At 35.6% G+C, this 25,399-nt stretch overlaps 1 protein-coding gene across 1 annotated transcript in view; it reads left to right on the top strand.

Moving 5' to 3' along the window:
* The window catches only part of ADAMTS19 (ADAM metallopeptidase with thrombospondin type 1 motif 19), a gene marked incomplete at its 5' end in the record, with an annotated part of 286,853 nt that overhangs the window by 162,550 nt on the left and 98,904 nt on the right, over positions 1-25,399 (top strand). Inside the window, 3 exons of the mRNA XM_082836295.1 lie at positions 9,916-10,017; positions 15,734-15,864; positions 16,802-16,974. Of these exons, the coding sequence (XP_082692421.1) occupies positions 9,916-10,017; positions 15,734-15,864; positions 16,802-16,974 (406 nt within the window). The remainder of the gene's footprint in view (positions 1-9,915; positions 10,018-15,733; positions 15,865-16,801; positions 16,975-25,399) is intronic.

Below are 25,399 nucleotides of genomic sequence, written 5' to 3'. Positions count from 1 at the left end.
TCCAACTAGAGATGTTTGTAGGTCCAGAATAGATATCTATCTGGAAGTCCTCAACAAGTAGGAGATACTGAAGACATGATATTAAATGATGACACTAGGAAATGAGTTAGAAGAGGAAAAATTCAAAGAGTGAGAACTTAATCACTACAATATTTAGAGGTTAGGAAAATAAGGAGGAAGCAACAATTAAAACTCTGAAGAAGTCTATTGGTAGGAATCGAACCAAGAGAAAGTAAGATCTTGGAGGCTAAATGAAGACATTTTTCAAAGTGGAAATGATTAGAAATTCCAAAAGCTGAAGACAAGGGGAGTAAAATGAAGTCTGAGAATATGCAATTGCTATGTTTTGCCTGCTGGGTTTGGGACACTATTACTTGATGCTTTCTTGACATCCCTGAACACCTGAGGGTAAGGAAGTAGAAATTAAAAATATAAGGGGAAGTAGTTATAAGTGTAGAAGATAGAATAGTTCAGCGCGTTAAGCCACTCACGTACACTTTCAAGGGGATACACGTGAAGTCGCCATATCTACCAGTCTGTCATCTAGACTTTATACAAAACGAACCTCCTAGAAGGCAAGCTCCATAACATCAAAAGAGTTGTCAGTCCTTTTTATCACTGTACCTCTGGCACCTAAAAGAGTGCTCAATAAGTATTTGTTAAATTAATAAGTGAATCAACTGAATGATGGAATAATAACTCTAAAATTTTACTCATAGAAATAGTTGATTCTTAGATATATAATATGTCCAGAAAATATGAAGATAACCGTCTAAAATATTAATTCAATGGCTCCATAAATAACAACCTATAAGGGTATGTAGCTTATGTTTCACAGCTTACACATGAGTTAATCAGGCATCCGTATGTCCATCTTATATCACCATTCAGTTATAAATAAGTGTTGAGCTGCATGGAGTAAGGATTTGCAGCAACTTTTCAACGTGTGTGTTTCTGGTACAATATGAGACAATGGTAGTTGGCCCATAGTATTTGAATTAGATATTGCTCTTCCATTCTTACTGACAAATGGTTATATACAAGCACTAGGGACTCCAACATTATGTACATGCTGATCTAATTAATGATATAAATTTACCCTTAGGATAGCAGCTTACATCTGCAAAATGTTTAAAGGCATAGCTGTAGAGATGTTTGTGAAACATCTCGACCCTCAGCAATAATTGCTCACTCTTCTGTATGAATATGCTAACTTCTCGCATGACCTTATTCCTGAGTCCTAAGCATTTGGTGCCTCTAGGCCATCTGGCATCTTGTGGCTGAGCCAGCTACAACTGCATCAAGTTATCTTAATAGCTGCCTGAAATTACTTAGCCTGGCTAAGAATACAGAGGTATGGATGTTTCCTTAGAACCAATAAGAAGTGGCTGCTTGAGAGTTACATTATTTGAATGAGAAGGAAGTTTGCTTAAAAAAAAAAGAAAATGAAGACCTCCAGGAAACTTAAGTTTCTGCCTTTGGTTTTGGACTAGGCACAATGTAAGTTGCATACATATTATATTGTATCGAAAACTTTCTAGTGTAATTGAATCATATGATGACTTAAAGTGAAAGTACCACGTAAAGTTCCAGTTTTACATTTCTCTTATATCGACTTAATATATCAAAGTATGTAGGACTTCTAAAATCTCTCATTTGATCTAATGAACACGCTGGCATTGAAATGAGTACCTTATGAAGAATTCTAGAATATTGCGTCTCTGTGATTTGGCATTGTGAAATTCCAGAGGCAATAGGAGTTAGGACTAAAAAAGCATGAAATATCCCTTGATGGAAAGTAGTTGTTTGGGCAACTAATACAGTATCATTGATAAATCATGTTGTTAAGATTGGTGAAGTTGAAGATTTTTATTGTCCTTTCTTCCTATAAGATCAATAAAGTTATGGTGGGTTAAAGCTACCAGGAATTGAGTCTGCCTGTTTTGCCATCTAATCAAAGCTTCATCCTATTCTTTGAGCTTTAGTCCTACACGGTGTGTGAGCACATGAGTTTGATGGCACGTTATTTGTCTAGATAATCTAGCTCCTTAATTTTTTTCCTTAGGACTAATTTTTTTTCACGCCTTCTTAATGACGTGGGCTTTTATGTTTTAGGTCTCTATCTTTGTAAATTGCCTATTTACATTTTGCCCATTTTTTAAACTTTCTGTTTTTCTTGCTGATTTGCAGGAGTTCTTTCTATATTCTATATTCTAGGTGACACTTCCTTAAAGTATGTCATTGTGTGTTAACTTTTTATACAATGTCATTTTAAAATTTTGAAGTGGTTGAATCCATCGAGTTCTCCAATTAAGTTGTGCTGTTTTTGTTTTGGTTTTTTTTGTGTGTGTATGTATATATATATATATTCTTTTTCAGATTCCTTTCCATTATAGTTATTGAAAGATATTGAATATAGTTCCCTGTGCTATACAGTAGGTCCTTGTTGTTTCTCTATTTCATATGGAGTAGTGTGTATCCATTAAACCCAAACTCCCAATTTATCCCTTCCCCTCTTTCCCCTTTGGTAAACATAAGTTTGTTTTCTTTCTGTTTTGTAAATAAGTTCATTTGTATCATTTTTTTAGATTCCACACATGAGTGATGTCATATGATATTTATCTTTCTCTGTCTGACTTACTTCACTTAATATGATAGTCTGTAGGTCCATCCATGTTGCCACAAATGACATTATTTCATTCTTTTTTATGGCTGAATAATATTCCATCATATATATATATATTTATATTTATATATGTATATATACACAAACGCGTGCACACACATACACACACCACATCTTCTACATCCAGTCATCTGTCAATTGATATTCAGGTTGCTTCCATGTCCTGGCTATTGTAAATAGTACTGCTATGAACATTGGGGTGCATGTAACTTTTCAAATTAGAGTTTTTTCCGGATATATGCCCAGGAATGGGATTTCTGGATCATATGGTAACTCTATATTTTTAGTTTTTTAAGGAACCTCCATACTGTTTTCCATAGTGGCTACACCAAGTTACATTCTCACCAACAGTGTAAGAGGGTTCCTTTTTCTCCACACCCTCTCCACCATTTATTATTTGTAGACTTTTTGATGATGGCCATTCTGACCGGTGTGAGGTGATACCTCATTGTAGTTTTGATTTGCATTTCTCTACTAATTAGCTATTAAGCATCTTTTCATGTGCCTGTTGGCCATCTGTATATCTTCTTTGGAGAAATGTGTATTTAGGTCTTCAGCTGAAGAATGTGTGGTTTTTGAAGTTCATTATCTGTCACTATAGATGAAGTATATTATTATTCAAAATATCTGTTTGCTTATTTGGTTTGATTGATCCATTAGTAACTGACAGACGTGTTAAAATATCCCACTCAAACTACTGATTTATTTATTTTTCCCTGTATTTCTGTCAGCTATTACCTTATATAATGTTGAATTATATTATAGGTGCATACATATTTATGATTTTTCATCTGTTGATCTGTTTTTCTCTTCTGCATTTTTTATGACTTGTGTCTTAAAATCTGTTTTCTCTGGCATTAAAACCATTATCCTGGCTAATATTTGTCACATCTTTATCTTCAACCTTTCCAATAAAACATAAATACAAATATGGGTATGGATAGATGGGTATGTTTACTAGAGAAGAGCAATTGCTAGATTTTATATTTTTCTGTTTAAACCAATGTAACCATTTTTTGGTATTTTCATCAGCTAGTTTAACATTTTTTACATTGATTTAAATTAATGTTTTTTAGGATTTTTATAGTCAGCTTATTTTGTGTTTGTGTTTCTTATTTATGCTCTACTTTATTATTTTTTTTGTGTGTGGTACGTGGGCCTCTCACTGTTGTGGCCTCTCCCATTGCGGAGCACAGGCTCCGGACGCACAGGCTCAGCAGCCATGGCTCATGGGCCTAGCCACTCCACGGCATGTGGGATCCTCCCGGACTGGGGCACGAACCCGTGTCCCCTTCATCAGCAGGCGGACTCTCAACCACTGCGCCACCAGGGAAGCCCTATGCTCTACTTTTTACTCTTCTTCTCCTCTCCTGCTTTACATTGGAGAAACCAAATTTTCCTCTGTATTCAAAAGTCAGACATTCTTTGTATCTTTTTATGTGTATGAGTAATTAGTTCTTTTTTCTTGATACATAGTATTCTACTGGTATATACTGTTTTGTTTATCAATTCACCTCTTAGTAGACATCTGGGATGTTAGCTATTATGAGTAAGCCTACTCAGAAGATTTGTGAATGATTATTTGTGTACACATATGTTTTTATTCTACAATATTAATACATTAACATATTATATATTAATACATTAATTTTTTGCAAACAATGGAGTAGGGACTGGCTGCCTATTTTTGTAAATAAAGTTTTACTAGCACACAGTCATCCCCACTTCTTCACATGTTCTCTTTGGCTGCCTTCAAACTACAATGACAGTGATGAATAGTTGCAACAGAGATTGTGTGGCCCACAAGCCTAAACTGTATACTATTTGGCACTTTACAGAAAGAGTTAGCTGACCCCTGTTGCAGCAGATACTCTGGATTCTGTTATATTCCTCCAAATAGTGTTTTGGTTTTTGTTTTCACAGGGAATTAAGTTTGTTAGACTCAAACTGGAAACTATCTTGCCTACTGTGGATAGCACCTCATATGTTGGATCAGCTCACTCTTTCCTTATCTGGGCTGTTTGGGGTGTGTCCCTTGCATGTATGGTACAGGTGCCACCTAAAGACCTAAACTTCTCTGACTCTCTTCCTTTTGGGATTGTCCCTTCAGGTTTTGGCAGCTTTGACTACATCAGTTTCTGTCTTCATGAGTCTAAAAAATGGCATATGTTGCTTTAGCCATTGTGTCATACCATGACCACAAACCACTATCAGGTCAAAGCCACAAAGATGGTGAATTCAACTTATGCCAGTCAGCTCCCCTAAACAATTTACCTGCCTTTGTTCATGTTCCAGAACCACCAGGAAGTTGTTTTTTGCATTTGTTCCACAGTTTATGGTTGTTAGCTGCCAGAGGGTTGGTCTTCTGGGAACTTATTCCACCATTCCAGAAGAGGAATATATTTCTCTTTCACACAAGGAAATTCTGGATCATTTTTCTTTCAAATATTTCAAATAGTTCCTTCCCACTTTTTTTTCTTTTCTTTGGGGCTTCATTAACTAGGTATTGACAGTTCTCCTTTCTCTAAATTTCTTCGTACTCCTTGATTTTCTTTAACACTCTAAGATGTGTTCTATTGAGGGATCCTTTGCAGCGTGCTGCTTCATTTGTTGGCTATGCATAGACTACATTTTTCTTCCCATGTCTGTTACTCAACACCTACCTCTAGCAGTCATAAAGTATATGGAGTGAAGGAGGTAAAAGAGAAGACGTCAAATTTAAATATTTAACTGTCAGTGGTCAAATCGTTTCTGCTAAGGGATAAAGTTTTTGAGATGTAAATGTGCTAGATTTTTAGTATTTCTTCCCATTAAAAAGGTTAATAATAATGGCTAAAGTCCAATTATTATTGCTTTATGTAATCAATGTTTATTTAGATTTATCCTCACTTTTGTCAGGTTCTTTGATCACAAGTGCTTTTCAGCCCTTTCCTATGAGGTCATATTCTTCTTGAAATACACAATTTAGAAGTTCCTTTTGGGAACTTGGTGGTAAACACTCAGTTTTTGGTGGTAAACACTCAGTTTTTGTTTCCTTGAAAGAGTCTTTATTTAACCTTCAGTCTTGAATAAAATTTTAGCTGAGTTCAGGACTCTAGATTGACAGTTATTTTTTTCCTCTTACCACTATGAATACATCATGTATTCACATTTTTTATGTTTGTGCCAAGATGCCATCTTTGCTATTTTCCTAATCTTAAAAGGAAACTTTCAGCATTTCATGGCGTTTTAACGATGTTTGCTGTAGATTTTTATAGATGTCCAGAGGTCCATTAATTTTGAAGATGTGTTCTCAGTGGTTAGTTTGCTGACTTTTTTTAAATGAATGGATGTTGAATTGTGTCACAAGCTTTGTATCTAGAGATACAAAAATCATAGAGTTTGAAGTTTTTGATGTGCTTGATTATGTTAATCAAATCTCTAATATTATAGTAGCCTTGCATTCCAAGAAAAACTCAACATGATCATGATGGTACACTACCTTTTTTCATGGATTGCTGGATTCCGTCTGTTAAAAATTGTGTAGAATATTTAAATCTAAGTTTGTAAATGAGGTTGATCACTATTTTCATTTTCTTTTAAAACTCCTCTCTGGTTTGAGTATTATAAAGTGTGTTTAGGAATATTGCTTCTTTTTCTGTTCTCTAGACAGTTTATGTAAATTGACAATTTAAGTTTTTGGGTCAGATGTGTTCTTTGTGGGAAGATTTTTAACAGTCACTTTTAATTATTCTATGGTTAGGCAATAGTTTCAGCTTTTCTATTTCTTCTTAGGTCCATTTTAGCAAGTTTTTTTGGGGTTTTTTTGTTTTGTTTTGTTTTTTTTTTTTGCGGTAAGCGTGCGTCTCACTGTTGTGGCCTCTCCCGTTGCGGAGGCTCCGGACGTGCAGGTTCAGCGGCCATGGCTCACGGGCCTAGCCGCTCCGTGGCATGTGGGATCTTCCCGGACCGGGGCACGAACCCGTGTCCCCTGCATCTGCAGGCAGACTCTTAACCACTGCGCCACCAGGGAAGCCCTTAGCAAGTTTTTTGTAAATTTTTTAAAAATATTTTTCCATTTCATATTCATTCTAAAGTTTTTTGGCATAAAGTTGTTCATAATGTCTTCCTACTTCTGTTTAAACTTTATGTCATCTGTAGTTATGCCTTCATTTTTTATTCCTAATCGTGTTTATTTTTGCCTTCTCTTTTTTTCTTGATTTTCAATTTTATTAGTTATTCATAAAAAACTAGATTTCAGTTTTTTAAATTTCTTTTGAGTCTTCGTATTCTATTTCTTTAATACCTCTCTTTCTCTCTCCCTTACTTTTTTCCTCTTCCATCCTTAATAATACCAAGCTGTTCTGTGATAGAAAAGATTGTTTTTGAAAATATTATTCCATACTGAATTACACTTGCAATCAAATGTTACATTATTGAGATTGTAGTTTGAAAGATAATTTATGGATGAACAAGGAGTTACATGTCTGAGATTTAATTGCTACTTCCATGTATATGCACTTAAGATTTTTTTATTTTAACAGAAAATTCAAAACATCTTAATGGAACTATTTGCTATAAAGAAAGACATGGACACAGGTTGTCTTTGAAGATAAATTTTATGATATCTATACATGGACAGTTAATCCATGTCCATTTAAATTTTTCCATTGAAAATATTTTTTTTCATATAAACTTTTTAAAAGGCTTCTTGAGATAAACATCCAAATTTATATATGCTTTTAAGGGTCATTTCTTATTATAGAGGAATAAAAAAGGAATGTTGTGTTATTTTTATTAGTTTACAAGGAATGCTGAGTTGTACATTTCTGTCCTGGATTCCTGTACACAGCATTTTAAGTTTTGAAGTTCTTTTCTTAGTTGACATAGTAAGTGATTTCAGTAATTAAGTTGAAAAGAAGATTTGACTCTGGCCTGTGTAACATACAGAGTGTTTGGTTCTAACAAAATACCCAGTCCTGCTCCTCTTAAGAAAGGGCTTGGTATTACATAGCTCTAACATCACACATCTGAGATGTTGCACTTCTCAAGGAGAAAACAGTCCATTCCATTTCTTCACTATTTTATTGCTTTACTTTTTTACAGTTTGGTTTGAATCCTGAATCTGAGCTATCTTTCAGAATGAGGCTCTAATTTACTTACCAAAAGACTCCCAGAACTGTAGAACATAAAGGGTAAAGAGATCTCCTCTATGAGAGATATATTCTGTATGACTGTGCTTATCTTGAAAAGCTGCCAGGTTTGCTTTTATGCTCTCAGTGCCTCAAGTGAGAATCAGTTAGAGTACCTGCTGTTTTGAATAGCAGATAATGGTGGAAGGTCAGAATTTAGACCACCACAGTGTTCAACAAGCAAGTATGATTTTAAAACTACAACATAGACAAGATTTGCTTTTTAGTTCGATATGCATTGGTTAACTAATGAACTTGACTAAAATAATTCATGTTATAGCACAACTAACCCTTACTGAATATTAGTAAAGCAAAATTCTTCTTTGGTGGAAAATTCAGCATTTGACCCCATAATTATAAAATATCATTAACAAGAATGTCTTGGAGAAAAAAATAAAAACTTTTAGGAACTAAAATTCTCAGGTTAGATATCTATTAATTCAAATATAAATGTGTCCACAAAAGGACACAATAAACAATTAACCTCTCTGCTTATTTTCAAGAGTCTAAAATATTGCAGAGAAGCTATTTCATTTAGGCATTCTTTAAAATTAGTTCCTGGATGAATTTTTGGTAAATGATATGTGAAATGAAAGCAAAGAAATTAAGCTAAATCATATCCTAAATACAATAAGATATATTTGTATGAAATATTTTGAAGCAGAAAAACTATCTGTCACAGCACATAAAATAGTGTAAATAGAATATATCACACTCCTGCCATAGACTATTGAATTTTCAAGAACTTACAAACATTTCAGAAATCTAAATTTTTAAATAAAGAAAGAATAGGAAAATAATATTTGGGGAGTTGTAACAAATTCGGAGAGTTGTAATAGACTGGCTTGAAATCTTAGTTTAAATTTATGATTCCCAAAGTATTTAGTAGATTTGAGTCGTAAGTTAATTTTAACTTTACAGTGATTTTCAGTTTGTTTTGAACACCAAGGCCAGAGTAAACCCCCTAAAATAACCTTTTTATCTTATCAACCTGCTGGTCAACTGCTGAATGATTTCTTTTTCCCTCCAAATATGGAGTCCTGGCATTCAGGATCTGGTTTTTCTGTCTTTAAAATCTTGTCCCCTACTCCCTACCCTTATATGCCTCCTCCCATCTGACTGGTCTTCTCACCCTTTCAAGACTGTCTTTCACATCAACACTTACTTGTTCTGTCCTTATCAACCTGCTTTCTTCCAGCCTTTACTCCAAATATCTGGATAGGTAGTCACACTATCATCTTCAAGATAGATTACTCCAGTCGCTTTAAGTATGCCGCATGGGTTTGATATTTCTGTGTAATTTGTTAATAACATGCTTGTATCTAAAAACTTCAGCTATCCTATAGAAATAGAAAGTCCTTAAGAATGTGGTAGTTTTGCCTCTTTATCTGTCTCTGGGTGGCCACAAGTATAGAGTTCTCTTCTTTCAGTGTTGTGTTTATGCTGTTTTATTTCACTATTTTTTGTTTGTTCCCTCAACTTTTCCCTAGAAAAAGTTAACTGTATTCTGGATACCTAGAACTTATTCATACTGAGGTAAAAATGACTGATAACAAGGGAAATATGCCCACTGAGAGTCTCTGTATTACATCAGGGGCCAAGGCTATGTGATAAAATAATGAAGTACTAACATGGCTTGTCGGCATACAGCAAAGCATAAGTGAGGACAGGCTTTAGGATAGGAGGCACTAAATTCATACCATAAGCTCATTACTTTAATTTTTCTAGCCTGGTTCATATAATGGTATAAATAATGATTTTTAGCTTACAGTTTTCTGCTGTAGCTACTTAATCTTGTGTAATCACATGTGTTTTATTTAAAGAAATTTTAAAATAGTTAAATTTATGAAACAGATTTTCTATTTTTATCAGTCTTCTCATCACTATAAATAAGCCATACACTATTTCAATTATACGTTTAATATTAGAAGTACCTAAAGTATATTTTTCTTCAAATCATTTCTGATGTTCTGTTAAAAGAGCTCTCTCAAACCTTATTGACTTAACCTCAAAAATGTGATGCCTTCCCCTTATTAGTTATTATACCCTTGTTTTCAGCATGTTATTTGCACAGGGTTGTGGTGCAAGGTAGAAGGGGAAAAAGAATGCAGAACCAAACTAGATCCACCAATGGATGGAACTGATTGTGACACTGGTAAGGTAAGTCATTGGTGCTGCCTGAAATTAATAAGAATATTAAGTGAAACTTAAGAAACTTGCATTTTCTCCTTACTACTTATGAGTGTAACTGGTAAGACATTTTCTTCTGCCAGTTACATATGTATCTTTCTTAACACCAGTGTAATACTTTCAGTATATATAAAGTTTCAGCATTTCCTCTATTTTCAATTTTAACACTTATATTTTTGCAAATCCATGAGTTTTTAAAATACCAATGCAATAATTTTTTATTGTTGATTATGACAATGTGGAGAGTTGGATGTATGTATTACTTTAACAAAAATGGAATATTTTACTATTAAATTACACATAAGTAAAAGATTCACAAATAAATCATAAATAGTAAAACTCAGCTAATGAATCCTTTAAAGTATAAAATATTGTCTTAGGAGAGCCACCAGGTATAGTTTTCCCTTGTCATTTCAAGCATCATAAATAAAATATTCTGGGGGATTAGTAAACATTTGGCTGTCTAAGTTGTTTAATCTAATGTGTTTCATAAGGCTATGGAAATGTATTAGTACACATTTCCAGATCATTTCAATTGCTGTTGAAAATTAATTTTCTTTTGAAGAATATTAAGGCATTAGATCCCATATAAACTTGTAATTACAGTTAATTTAATCAAAAGATAACCATTCAATAGTTTACATAATTTTCTAATTTTTATTCTGTGAAGGGAAAGTAGAACAGTTATTACTTTACTCATTAGATGTAAGATCAGAAAACTTGCCTCTGAAGAACATGAATTTTTATTACATTTGAAAACAATCAACAACATAAAGATTACTTGGGGTGAATTACTTAGTGAAAAAAATTAAGTTATGTAGAGGGCTAGTTTAAAAGCACATCAATTTGAAAAATGGACAGAAATGGAAATCCAGCAATTCCACTTCTAGAATTTTGTCCTAAGTAAATACTTACACCTGTGCAAAAAGATAGGCACGTGTGCATGTACACACACAAACACACGCCCACACATGCTTATGTCAGGATGCAACTTGCTGTGGTGAGAAATGAGGTACAACAAAAATATTCATCAGGAGAGGAATGGTTCCAGTGTAGCTGTTAACAGAATGAGGTAAATATATATGTATTAAACTGAAAACATCTACAAGACATGATAGTTAATATAGAGACATGTCAGAAAAAACTGATACTTTATATGATACCATTTGAGAGTTAGGGAAAAAACAATTTGCATACAGATGTGAGTATACACACAGAGTATATATTTTTAAACTCATAGAAAATGGTTTGAAAATATAAACGCCAAACTATAATTAGCAGTTGACTCTTGGGAGGGATGTGGAATTGATGGATGGAATAAAGCAATGGGAAGTGAGGGTGAATATAACTTTTCTCCTGACATTTCTGGATTGTTTGACATAAGCATATAGTCATATTACTTCTGTGATTTCTTTAATGAGAAAAAGAAAAATGTACAGCATGTAGTCATATTACTTTTGTGATTTCTTTAATGAGAAAAAGAAAAATGTACAAATTAAGTCCCAAATAATAAAAAAGGACTAGAAATATTTTATCACTAGATATAATCAGTAAGAAAATGGTTCCTTGAAAGAGAACTTCTGTGAATATCAGTCAGTTGTTTACAGACTGCCAAATGTGTTTTCTGTGAGCTTATATGGAGCGTCAGAATTTGGATTTGTATTATTTTTAAATTATACACAAAAGCACAATAATGTATGTATATTGGGCAAGCCTCATGGTATTATGCTGAGTAATTTATTGCTTGAGTCATAAAACTCTGCACCAGCAATAATTTCCATCATCCCTGTAACACAAAAGCAGTAATAAATAGAGATAACCAAATATTCAGCCACATGTCTTCACACATCACACAACCCATTTGTCTTACTTAGTTCTTCATTAGCAATATAAAATCTGTTCATTTTTATAATCTGGTGTCCTAAATATTTTTCTACTATTTTTTTCTTCTGATATTTATGAGGATAAATTGCATTCTTTAGTTCTCTAAAACAAACTTATTTTTTCAGCAATCACAATTTTAATTACTCATTAAACGTAAATGTTTTATTTCCCTATAATTGTGCTAATGATATTCTCTTAGTGGTTCTGTAATGCTTTGTGTATTGAAATAACTAATGAACTTCTCAGTTCCTCAGGCCATATGGGCTTCTTCAACTATCCGTCTGTTCCAGCTGTTGTAGGAGCCATCATGACAATAGCTTCCAACACTCTGCAGTTGAGGGCTGTAGGGATAAAATATTTGGATGCTTGCAACCTCGCGCTAAACACTGCTAGCTTAGCACATGGCAAACCAAGAAACAAAGCTGAGAATTTTGTAATGTGTTACACTCTAGTGATGTTAATTTAGGTGTATAACTAGTTCATCTAAGAGTATATAATTAAGTCCGAGAAGGTGCTGACCAGAATTCTATGACTCAAAATGATTTTTTTAAGAGATTTTATTTATTTATTTAATTTATTTTTGGCCGCGTCGGGTCTTTAGTTGCGGCGCATGGGCTCTTCGCTGCGGCTCATGGGCTTCTGTCTAGTTGTGGCGTGCGGGTTTTCTCTAACTAGTTGTGGCACGTAGGCTCCAAGGCGCATGGGCTCTGTAGTTTGTGGCACGCAGGCTCTCTCATTGAGGCGCGTGAGCTCAGTAGTTGTGGCCCGTGGACTTAGTTGCCTCACGGCATATGGGATCTTAGTTCCCTGACCAGGGATCGAACCTGTGTCCCCTGCATTGTAAGGTGGATTCTTTACCACTGGACCACCAGGGAAGTCCCAATTCAAAATGATTTTGAGGATAGGGATTTATCTACTATTTATAGACAGCATTTTCCAAATTAAAAGCAGCCTGTTTTCTTTCTTCTCCTTTTCTCTACTATCATCTGTATTTACATTTATATTAACAAAGATCCAAGAGTTGATAAATGATTTGGTTTAAACCAAGAAATGTATGTTTTTTACTTAAAATATTTTCTAGGAATTGGAGGATGGGGAAGGAAAGCTAAATACAACTTACTAGAATTTTAGACTGTTTTGAAGGATGCTACATAATATATTTCAATTATTTACTTTCCTAAGTTCCTAAAGGATGAAATTACCACCATTGTTCTTTATTGAAAAAATGAAGGATGTAATATCCTTACAGTCACAAATTTGCATATGGAAACAGTTTATTGCCTTCTTTCTTCCTCTTCTTTCATCTAACAATGTATGTACAAGAAGATTTGTTTAGAGAATAATGTTTCCTTTGTCATCTTCATGAACCCCTCCCAACTGGATGTTTTCATCAACTTCCTAGACATATTCCCATAGAAATTTGAGAGAATAGAAATATAGTCAAACTTTTTTAGGTCATGTACTGTCCCAGAAATAAACTATATTGTATATTTCCTTAGCATTTTCATAAATCAGACTGAATTATTTGATATGAGAAATTTTGAGTTTTTTAAATCATGCATAATATAATTTTTTGAAGCTAAAAAATACAAATGAAACAAAAAATCCTGCTAGAAAATTCATAAAAAGCAGCATTAGGATCATTTTATGTAAAACCCAATAGACTATTTTGTATAATCGTTTAAACAAAACATTTAACACTTTGCCCAGTGTTGAAACACAGCACCACCTAGAAGACAGAAAAGCAGGTTCTCCTTAGTTTTGTCCAGAGATCTGGTTATCTGCAAGGGGATGAACTTTAACTATTATACTATGCTTTCTTTAAATTTCACTTATTTGTGTATGCAAATTTGGCTTGCATATCTGTTTCCATTTCTCTTCATCTGCCAGACACGTGTAGTTTAAATGACGTGCAACTCTAGATCTGGGTCTTTCCCAGAATATTTTTAGTCAGCTGTGAACTCTAGCCCAGCCTTTCAATGCCAACTTACTGCTAAATGGGCGAGGAGCTGTGATATGCACTCAGGGAAACACCCTTCACCTAGGCCAAAACAACTTGACCAATTGAAGTTTGACAGCTTTCACACTGGATGTTTTTTTCCATGAATGGCATAATATCATTAAATCCTTAAAACCAGTAAGTTGTTTAAAAGTTTTCACAAGGTCTGTTTGTTTTCCTCCTTTTGCAATTTTGAGACTTCATATAAAATCTCAATTTATTTAATGACAATCTTAGCATGTCAATACACTCTGAGTTGTTGAAGTTTTGTTTTGTTTTTTCCCAAGCCTGGATTTAAAACTCCTTGAATCCAAAAAAGGTTGAATTTAAAATCTGACATTATTAGAGAAAATCTGCAGGAACTGATTATTGCATAGAAAAGCATTAACTGGGCTCACACAAAGCTACGTAGCATAGTTTTTTAAATTCTCTCTTCTAAAAACAGCATTTAAAAACATATTATCAAAATAAGTGTTAAAGAAACAGATCAGTTAAGGTCAGAATGAATAGAATTTTGGTGAGATTTCTGGAAACTTATTAATAAAATTAATATAATGATATATAATTTGTTATTAGTATTTTTATTATAGTTAATCTTTATTAAATCTTTGCTAAGGACTATGCATTGTGTTTAGTTTCATTCAACTTCTGAAAATTCTATTAGGTAAATATCAGTATGATTATCATTCACATTTTGAAATGGGAAAACTAAGAATCAGAGAGCCGCTATAATTTCTTCAAAATCCCTTATAAATCATGTTGCCATTAGTGCAAAATATCGTTTAGGACTGGAAGGATCAGATTGCTCAACCCTTGTGACTGTACAATCATTTATCTAAAATTTTTTAATCTTTACTTATTTCCAACATGGTTTTGTTTAATTAATTTTTACCTTTAATATGTTTGCTATGATCATGATAGATCTGATTTTCCAGGAATAAAGAGAAATTATAATAATCTGTCCACAAAGTCCTGGCAACCATTCCTCAGTGGCCACAGAAACAGCCTCTTTGGCTGTTTTTGTTTAAAGTTAATAATAAAATAAATATAAAAAAGAGAATGAACACACTCCTTTCTCTTCTTTCTTTGCTGTCTTTCTCAGTTAATAGATACCAAATAACCTATAGAATAATTGAAATGAAATGATAGAATTTCAAAAAGTCAAATTGTTCAAGTCTTTCAAATGAACAGCTTTTGAAAGAAAATTTGCTGTAATGTTAATGCTTGAATTTGACAGAAACTTTCAGAAAAAAAAAAAAACAATATAAAGGAAAGTGCTAAAATTGAGTCATACTCTTTCTTTTTAAGTTACAAGGAGAGTACCCTGAATCACTGACAGTTTAAATCAAAATTGCTAAATTTGCTAAAATGTCTGCTTCAGTCTAGTTAAAGACATTTATATCTTACGTACCATTCTTATATTTATACTTGACCCTATGCTTTTTTGGTCCTCTCTTTTAAATTGTTATGTTTCTTAAAATGTGTTAGTTTTTCTTCTTGGCTGTACAACCCCAGATTCCTTCTTTGTCCTATCTCCGTCACAAGTACTGAATTCTCAGGGCTATAGTACAAATATCTGTGTGCTGTTCTTACGACAAGGCTGTATGATCTGACATGAGAACTGGACCAGTGTATTACTGTGACAATAAGCACGTGTCAACTTATTTTTGGTCTTTTTCAATTCCACACATTTGGGGCTCTTAGCAGACCTGATTTAATCTCAATTCCAGTGACTCTATAGGCCAGTGAATGATTTTCCGTTGTGCCCTGATTTGTTCACCTAAGACATAACTTTTGGAATAGTGGTGTAAGGCTGGAGAGTGTACCAGCAGGACCTCAGCACCTGGACTCGTGGCTGGAGAGTGGAGCATGTGGAGTCCCTGTAGCCGAACCTGCAGTTCTGGGATCAGCAGTCGAGAGCGCAAATGTCCTGGGTAAACGCAAAGTTCCTGGATTGGGGGAGGGCATTGTTTTCTTCAAGTTTGAAATTAAAAGGTTTTACTGATAAACCATGTTGGGGGCCAAAGAAACTTCTCAAACCTCACTCCACTTTGGAAAACAGAAAAGTCCCTCAAATTATTTTATGTAAAATCTCCCTTCAAAGAAGAAAATAAGACCAAACTTTCTAAGAACAAATAATTAAACACTACACAGAGTGGTGTTTTGAGTACAAATCAAATTTAAAAATGTGTTGAAATAAGCAGGGAGAGATGTGTTAGAAAAAGTAAGTCACCATTAAAAGGAACTGTGAGAGAAGCCGGAAGCTGATAGGACTTCAGAAAGAGAGGGAATGAGGGCAACATGAGTGTCAGTAGAAGCTAAGAATGATGAGAAATGAAATCCTGCTGAGCACGTGTATGGATAGGGAGCGTCCGAGATCAGCTTGCTTGTCTCCATCATTCCTAGAGTGATCCTAGGAACATGTGTGAGAAAGTCATTTCAGCTTTATGCTTTAACTTTGGTGTGGATTCAGTGGCCCAGTTCCTCAACAAGAGATTTTAAAGAATGTATGTGAAAACCTTAGAAGCAACTCCTTAATAATTCTTAGCCCCACTCTTTCATGGGAAGTACAGGCTTTCTATTTTGCCCCCAACTTCTGCCCTTTACCCTTCTATATCATTTTCATGGCAAACGGGCTTTTGTTTCTCATGTATTTTGGAAATTAAATGGCTCAAAGGTTGGAAAAAATATATATTTTTAAATAAACATATGGATTTCCTACCAATTACCAATCATTTAATCTGTCCACTTTTTCAAAAGTAGATTTAATATAAAGGATTATACCTTATTAATATATTGCCTTTTGATTTTTTTAAATGAGTAGTTAACATAAAAAAAGATAAAATTGATTATTTGTACTATCTTTTCTAGGCTAGGTTCTGAAGCAAGGGATTGTAATGGTCCCAGAAAACAATACAGAATATGTGAGAATCCACCTTGTCCTGCAGGTTTGCCTGGATTCAGAGACTGGCAATGTCAGGCCTATAGTGTTAGAACTTCGTACCCAAAGCATGTACTTCAGTGGCACGCTGTCACGGATGAAGGTATGACCAACCAGATCGCCACCATCTTAGTTATGTAGACTTCTAGGTTTGCAAGGTGCTTTACAATAGTGGTAAATATTGTTTTACAGTTTATATTCTAGGTATTTCAGAGCTCTGTTTTTTCTACCTTTACTGACATATAATAACCACAAGCACTGACTAAAAATATATTTTAAAAATATAGAGATATTATACACGAATGAGATAAATTTAAAAAGGGTGACAATACAAAATGCTGGTGAGGATGAAGAGAAACTAGATCTCTCATGCGTTGCTGGTAGGAAGGTAAAATGGAGCAGCCACTCTGAAAATTAGCTTGGCAGTTTCTTTAAGTAACTAAGCATACACTTTAGAAAACACAGTCTTGGTTATCTCTCTCAGAGAAATGAAAATTTGCAACCACAAAAAAGTGCTGAACACAAATGGGCACAGCAGCTTTATTTGTGATAGCCAAACACTGGAAACAATCAAAAAGGTTCTAAGTAGCTGCAGGGTTAGCAAACTGAGGTACATCTGTGCCATGGGGTATTATGCAACAGTACACAGAACACTCTTAACATATGACCTGGTGGTGGAAAATGACCTGGTGGATGTCACAGTATTATGCTGAGTAGGAAAACCCAATCTCAAAATGTCTCACACTGTATGATTCCTCTTATATAACATTCTTGAAGCCACAAAAGTATCGAGGTGGAAAACAGATAGATGAGTGGTTACCAGGAGTTAGGGGTGGTGGTGGGAGAGGGATGGGTGTCCCTGTAAAGGGGTAGCACGAGGTAAAACTAGAGATCTTTATATAAAGTGCAAATTGACTCCTTCTAATCTCCCAGTTAAAGCATTTCAGAGACTTGCCATAACTCTTCAGGTAGAGGCCAAATTTCACAACATGACATGCTCAGCAAGACCTTCTTTATCCTGATTCCTTCTCTTGTCTCCTGCCTCATATAAAACCTCGCTGTCTTTTCCTCTGTGCTCCAGATATTGCCCTTGTTTCACTGCTTCCTACATGTCATGCTTTCTTCCCCCACACATGGCCTCCAAACATACTGTTTCTTTATAGAAAGAAGAATAGAATAGAATAGTCTTCTATTCACACCATCCTTTTAATAAAGGTTATTTCTATATTTCCAGATGCTTCAACCAACAAACTTTGGAGTCTTCATTTTCCATTTAGTTCTCTTTTACTGTACATTCAAAATAGCAGTAAAGTCACATGAGCCCTATCTTTAAAATACATCCAGAATCTGATTATTGCCCAATATCTCCAGAGCTGCCACCCTGATATAAGCAACAGTGTCTTACCTGGATGATTGTAGTAGCTGTCTAACTGTTCTTTTTTTTTTTAATTTTTGCATTTTATTTTCTTTCTTTTTTTATACAGCAGGTTCTTATTAGTCATCCATTTTATATGCATCAGTGTATACATGTCAATCCCAATCTCCCAATTCATCACACCACCACCCCCAGCTCCCGCTGCTTTCCCCCTTTGGTGTCCATACGTTTGTTCTCTACATCTGTGTCTTAATTTCTTCCCTGCAAACCGGTTCATCTGTAGCATTTTTCTACATTCCACATATATGCATTAATATATGATATTTGTTTTTCTCTTTCTAACTTACTTCACTCTGTGTTACAATCTCTAGATCCATCCACATCTCTGCAAATAAAGCAATTTCGTTCCTTTTTATGGCTGAGTAATATTCCATTGTAAATATGTACCACTTCTTCTTTATCCATTTGTCTGTCGATGGGCATTTAGGTTGCTTCCATGACCTACCTGTTGTAAATAGTGCTGCAATGAACATTGGGGTTCATGTGTCTTTTTGAATTATGGTTTTCTCTGGGTATATGCCCAGTAGTGGGATTGCTGGATCATATGGTAATTCTAGTTTTAGTTTTTTAAGGCTGTACTGTTCTGCATAGAGGTTGTATCAGTTTACATTCCCACCAGCAGTGTAAGACGGTTCCCTTTTCTGCACACCCTCTCAAGCATTTGTTCTTTGTAGCTTTTCTGATGCTGCTCGTTCTAACTAATGTGAGGTGGTACCTCATTGTAGTTTTGATTTGCATTTCTCTAATAATTAGTGATGTTGAGCAGCTTTTCATGTGCTTCCTGGCCATCTGTATATCTTCTTTGGAGAAATGTCTGTTTAGGTCTTCTGCCCATTTTTGGATTGGGTTGTTTCTTTTTTTAAGCTGCATGAGCTGCATGAGCTGTTTATATATTTTGGAGATTAATCCTTTGTCTGTTGATTCATTTGCAAATATTTTCTCCCATTTGAGGGTTGTCTTTTCGTCTTCTTTATGGTTTCCTTTGCTGTGCGAAAGCTTTGAAGTTTCATTAGGTCCCATTTGTTTATTTTTGTCTATTTCCATTACTCTAGGAGGTGGATCAAAAAAGATCTTGCTGTGATTTATGTCAGAGTGTTCTTCCTAAGTTTTCCTCTAAGAGTTTTATAGTGTCCAGTCTTACATTTAGGTCTTCAATCCATTTTGAGTTTCTTTTTATGTATGGTGTTAGGGAGTGTTCTAACTTCATTCTTTTACATGTAGCTGTCCAGTTTTCCCAGCACCACTTATTGAAGAGACTGTCTTTTCTCCATTGTATATCCTTGCCTCCTTTGTCATAGATTGGTTAACCATAGGTGCGTGGTTTATCTCTGGGCTTTCTCTCTTGTTCCATTGATCTGTATTTCTGTTTTTGTGCCAGTACCATATTGTCTTGATTACTATAGCTTTGTAGTATAGTCTGAAGTCAGGGAGTCTGATTCCTCCAGCTCCGTTTCCCTCAAGACTGCTTTGACCATTTGGCGTCTTTTGTGTCTCCATACAAATTTTAAGATTCTTTGTTCTAGTTCCATAAAAATTGCCATTGGTAATTTGATAGGGATTGCATTGAATCTGTAGATTGCTTTGGGTATTATAGTCATTTTCACAATATTGATTCTTCCAGTCCAAGAACATGGTATATCTCTCCATCTGTTGGTATCATCTTTAATTTCTTTCATCAGTGTCTTATAGTTTTCTGCATACAGGTCTTTTGTCTCCCTAGGTAGGTTTATTCCTAGGTATTTTACTCTTTTTGTTGCAGTGGTAAATGGGAGTGTTTCCTTAATTTCTCTTTCAGATTTTTCATCATTAGTGTTTAGGAATGCAAGAGATTTCTGTGCATTAATTTTGTATCCTGCAACTTTACCAAATTCATTGATTAGCTCTAGTAGTTTTCTGGTGGCATCTTTAGGATTCTCTATATAAAGTATCATGTCACCTGCAAACAGTGACAGTTTTACTTCTTCTTTTCCAGTTTGTATTCCTTTTATTTCCTTTTCTTCTCTGATTGCCGTGGCTAGGACTTCCAAAACTTGTTGAATAATAGTGGTGAGAGTGGACATCCTTGTATTGTTCCTGATCTTAGAGGAAATCGTTTCAGTTTTTCACCATTGAGAATGATGTTTGCTGGGGGTTTGTCGTATATGGTCTTTATTATGTTGAGGTAGGTCCCCTCTATGTCCACTTTCTGGTGAGTTTTTTTTTTTATCATAAATGGGTGTTGAATTTTGTCAAAATCTTTTTCTGCATTTATTGAGATGATCATGTGGTTTTTATTCTTCAGTTTGTTAATATGGTGTATCACATTGATTGATTTGAGTATACTGAAGAATCCTTGCATCCCTGGGAAAATCCCACTTGATCATGGTGTATGATCCTTTTAATGTGTTGTTGGATTCTGTTTGCTAGTATTTTATTGAGGATTTCTGCATATTTATTCATCAGTGATATCGGTCTGTAATTTTCTTTTTTTGTAGTATCTTTGTCTGGTTTTGGTATCAGGGTGATGGTGCCCTCGTAGAGTGAGTTTGGGAGTGTTCCTTCCTCTGCAATTTTTTGGAAGAGTTTGAGAAGGATGGGTGTTAGCTCTTCTCTAAATGTTTGATAGAAATCACCTGTGAAGCCATCTGCTCCCAGACTTTTGTTTGTTGGAAGATTTTTAATCACAGTTTCAATTTTATTACTTGTGATTGGTCTGTTCATATTTTCTATTTCTTCCTGTTTTAGTCTTGGAAGGTTATACCTTTCTAAGAATTTGTCCATTTCTTCCAGGTTGTCCATTTTATTGGCATAGAGTTGTTTGTAGTAGTCTCTTAGGATGCTTTGTATTTCTGCTGTGTCTGTTGTAACTTCTCCTTTTTCATTTCTAATTTTATTGATTTGAGTCCTCTCCCTTTTTCTTGATGAGTCTGGCTAATGGTTTATCAATTTTGTTTATCTTCTCAAAGTACCAGATTTTATTTTTATTGATCTTTGCTATTGTTTTCTTTGTTTCTCTTTCATTTATTTCTGCTCTGATCTTTATGATTTCTTTCCTTCTGCTAACGTTGGGTTTTGTTTGTTCTTCTTTCTTTCGTTCCTTTAGGTGTAAGGTTAGATTGTTTATTTGAGATTTTTCTTGTTTCTTGAGGTAGGCTTGTATAGCTATGAACTTCCCTCTTAGAACTGCTTTTGCCGCATCCTGTAGGTTTTGGATTTTCGTGTTTTCTTTGTCATTTGTCTCTAGGTATTTTTTGATTTCCTCTTTGATTTCCTCAGTGACCTTTTGGTTATTTAATAACGTATTGTTTAGCCTCCATGTGGTTGTGTTTTTTACGATTTTTTTCCCTGTAATTGATTTCTAATCTCATAGTGTTGTGGTCAGAAAAGATGCTTGATATGATTTCAGTTTTCTAAAATTTACTGAGGCTTGATTTGTGACCCAAGATGTGATCTATCCTGGAGAATGTTCTGTGCGCCCTTGAGAAGAAAGTGTAATCTGCTGTTTTTGGATGGAATGTCCTATAAATGTCAATTAAATCTATCTGGTCGGTTGTGTCATTTAAAGTTTGTGTTTTCTTATTAATTTTCTGTTTCGATGATCTGTCCATTGGTGTAAGTGAAGTGTTAAAGTCCCCTACTATTATTGTGTTACTGTCCATTTCCTCTTTTATAGCTGTTAGCATTTGTCTTATGTATTGGGGTGCTCCTATGTTGGGTACATATATATTTATAATTGTTATATCTTCTTCTTAGATTGATCCCTTGATCATTATGTAGTTTTCTTCCTTGTCTCTTGTAACATTCTTTATTTTAAAGTTTATTTTAGCCGATATGAGTATTGCTACTCCAGCTTTCTTTTGATTTCCATTTTCATGGAATATCTTTTTCCATCCCCTCACTTTCAGTCTGTATGTGTCCCTAGGTCTGAAGTGGGTCTCTTGTAGACAGCATATATATGGGTCTTGTTTTTGTATCCATTCAGGAAACCTGTGTCTTTTGTTGGAGCATTTAATCCATTCCCATTTAAGGTAATTATCGATATGTATGTTCCTATTATCATTTTCTTAATTGTTTTGGGTTTGGTTTTGTAGGTCCTTTTCTTCTCTTTGTTTCCCACTTAGAGAAGTTCCTCTGGCATTTGTTGTAGAGTTGGTTTGTTGGTGGTGAATTCTCTTAGCTTTTGCTTGTCTGTAAACCTTTTGATTTCTCCATCGAATCTGAATGAGATCCTTGCTGGGTAAAGTAATCTTGGTTATAGGTTCTTTCCTTCCATCACTTTAAGTATATCATGCCACTCCCTTCTGGCTTGTAGAGTTTCTGCTGAGAGATCAGCTGTTAACCTTATGGGAGTTCCCTTGTTTGTTATTTGTCGTTTTTCCCTTGCTGCTTCAATAATTTTTCTTTGTCTTTAATTTTTGCCAATTTTTTTTCTTTTTTTTTTTTTTTTGCTGTACGCGGGCCTCTCACTGTTGTGGCCTCTCTCATTGCGGAGCACAGGCTCCAGATGCGCAGGCTTAGCGGCCATGGCCCACGGTCCCAGCCGCTCCATGGCATGTGGGATCTTCCCAGACCGGGGCATGAACCCATGTCCCCTGCATCTGGAGGTGGACTCTCAACCACTGCACCACCAGGGAAGCTGGCCAATTTGATTACTATGTGTCTCGGCATGTTTCTCCTTGGGTTTATCCTGTATGGGACTCTCTGCACTTCCTGGACTTGGGTGGCTATTTCCTTTCCCATGTTAGGGAAGTTTTTGACTATAATCTCTTCATATATTTTCTAGGGTCATTTCTCTCTCTCTTCTCCTTCTGGGATGCCTATAATGCGAATGTTGTTGCATTTAATGTTGTCCCAGAGGTCTCTTAGGCTGTCTTCATTTCTTTTCATTCTTTTTTCATTCCACGGCAATGAATTCCACCATTCTGTCTTCCAGGTCAGTTTTCCATTCTTCTGCCTCAGTTGTTCTGCTATTGATTCCTTCTAGTGTATTTTTCATGTCAGTTATTGTATTGTTCATCTCTGTTTGTTTGTTCTTTTTTTTTTTTTTTTTTTTTTTTTTTGCGGTACGCAGGCCTCTCACTGCTGCAGCCCCTCCCGCTACAGAGCACAGGCTCTGGACGCGCAGGCTCAGTGGCCATGGCTCTCGGGCCCAGCTGCTCCGTGGCATGCGGGACCCTCCCGAACCGGGGCACAAACCCGCGTCCCCTGCATCGGCAGGCGGACTCCCAACCACTGCGACACCAGGGAAGCCCTGTTTGTTTGTTCTTTAATTGTTACAGATCTTTGTTGAACATTTCTTGCATCTTCTCAATCTTTGCCTCCATTGTTTTTCTGAGGTCCTGGATCATCTTCACTATCATTATTCTGAATTCTTTTTCTGGAAGGTTGCCTATCTCCACTTCATTTAGTTGTTTTTCTGGGGTTTTATCTTCATCTGGTACATAACCCTCTGCCTTTTCATCTTGTCTATCTTTCTGTGAGTGTGGTTTTTGTTCCACAGGCTCAAGGATTGTAGTTCTTCTTCTGCTATCTCTAACTGTTCTTTATGCCTGTGTCCTCATACCTCCTTCAGTCTCAACATAGCCAGAGTGATGCATTTAAAATGTCAGTCATGTCATGTTATTCTTCCATTCAGAAGCCTGCAGTGTCTTCCCAGCTCACTAAAAGTCCAAAATTCTTCTAATGGTCTCTAAGGTCCTCAGCTCCCTGGCTTCCTGTTACCCTCGAAGTTCAGCTGTACTGTGCCCGCATCACACCTTGCCACCCACACTGGCTCCCTTCTGTCTTAGTGTCTTGGAAGTTGTTGTTTTCTCGGGTGAATTACTTTTCCCAGATAGCCGTATGATTCATTCTCTCACCTCCTTCTGATCTTTTCATAAATATTGACTCAGTGCTTTTCCTTGCCCTGCTTTATTCTTTTTTCACAGACCTTATCATCATCTATCATAATATTTTTATTTTACTTGTTTATGTCCCCCCTCAAATAATAATTGTTAGAGTGAGAGTTGTATTTTATGCATTGCTATGTGTTTAGCACTGTAAGCAGTATCTGATCAGAGTAGACACTTAATAAATATTTAGTGAAAGAATGATATGTCTTATGGGAATTTTCTGTAGTGACCTATCCTGGCCCCTCTTCTCACTAAACGTCCTTCTTGGCATAATCTTACTTATTCACTAGGTTTTATTTATCATCCGAATGCTAAAGGAACACAAACATTTATCTCCAACCTAGATCTCTCTGTCCTGAGCTCCTTACCTGTTTACCCCTATGTTGCATGAACTTGTCCACTCAGCATCCCATTCATCTCTAACTCAGCATGGTTCAAGTTCAACATACCCCTTCCCCTTTTCCTTTCTCTCACTCCCACGATCTCTCCTCTTACTGTGCTCTCTCATGGAGCATAGCATCATGATCAGCCTCATTACCAAGCTAAGCCAGAATCCTTCTGCCTCAATCTCCATCCCCCTGTAATCAATCAGCACACCCTATTTGTCCAAAGCTTTCTTTGTTTGCCAGCATCTTTGTTCATGATTGCACCATCTCTGACCTGGATTCTTCAAACGGCTTCCTCACTGTCTCTCTGACCCTCCTTCAGCCCCTACTCCTCATTTCAGACAGGCTGGCCTTTTTGAAGGCCAAAACCATCAGTCACTGTGCCAAGGAATACCCTTCCACAAATCCCGTTGCTGTCAGGACCAATCTCAAACTTTATTACCTGGTTTATAAGACCATTACTGTGACCTGCCCCCTTTAACATCTCTGGCCTCATCTCCATCATTCCCTTCTGTAATCTCCAGCACTGCCAGGCCGAATTTCATTTTATCCCTCAGATACATCATGTTTTCTTAATTCTGGGCCTATAAATATGCACGTTTCTTGGCACAATATCCTTTCTTTCTCAAGCTTTAATCTCTTTCCCCGTTTATTTACCTTGAAAACTTCTACTGATTTTCTGGACTCAGTTTATGACAAGTTCTCTAGGAAAAAAGAATCCCGCTGATCTTCCATATAGGATACGTACCCCTGCCTAGTACTCCACAAGACCCTGCTGAAGCAGATTTTAATGCATCTCTATTCCCTCTATTGTCTGTGCCTAGTGTACTGTCTGGC

The sequence above is a fragment of the Leucopleurus acutus genome (genome assembly GCF_964270905.1).
Source record: "Leucopleurus acutus genome assembly, chromosome: 3".
NCBI classification, from domain to species: domain Eukaryota; kingdom Metazoa; phylum Chordata; class Mammalia; order Artiodactyla; family Delphinidae; genus Leucopleurus; species Leucopleurus acutus.
Note: the sequence above shows the minus strand (reverse complement) of the source record. Positions and strands in the feature narration are given on the sequence as shown.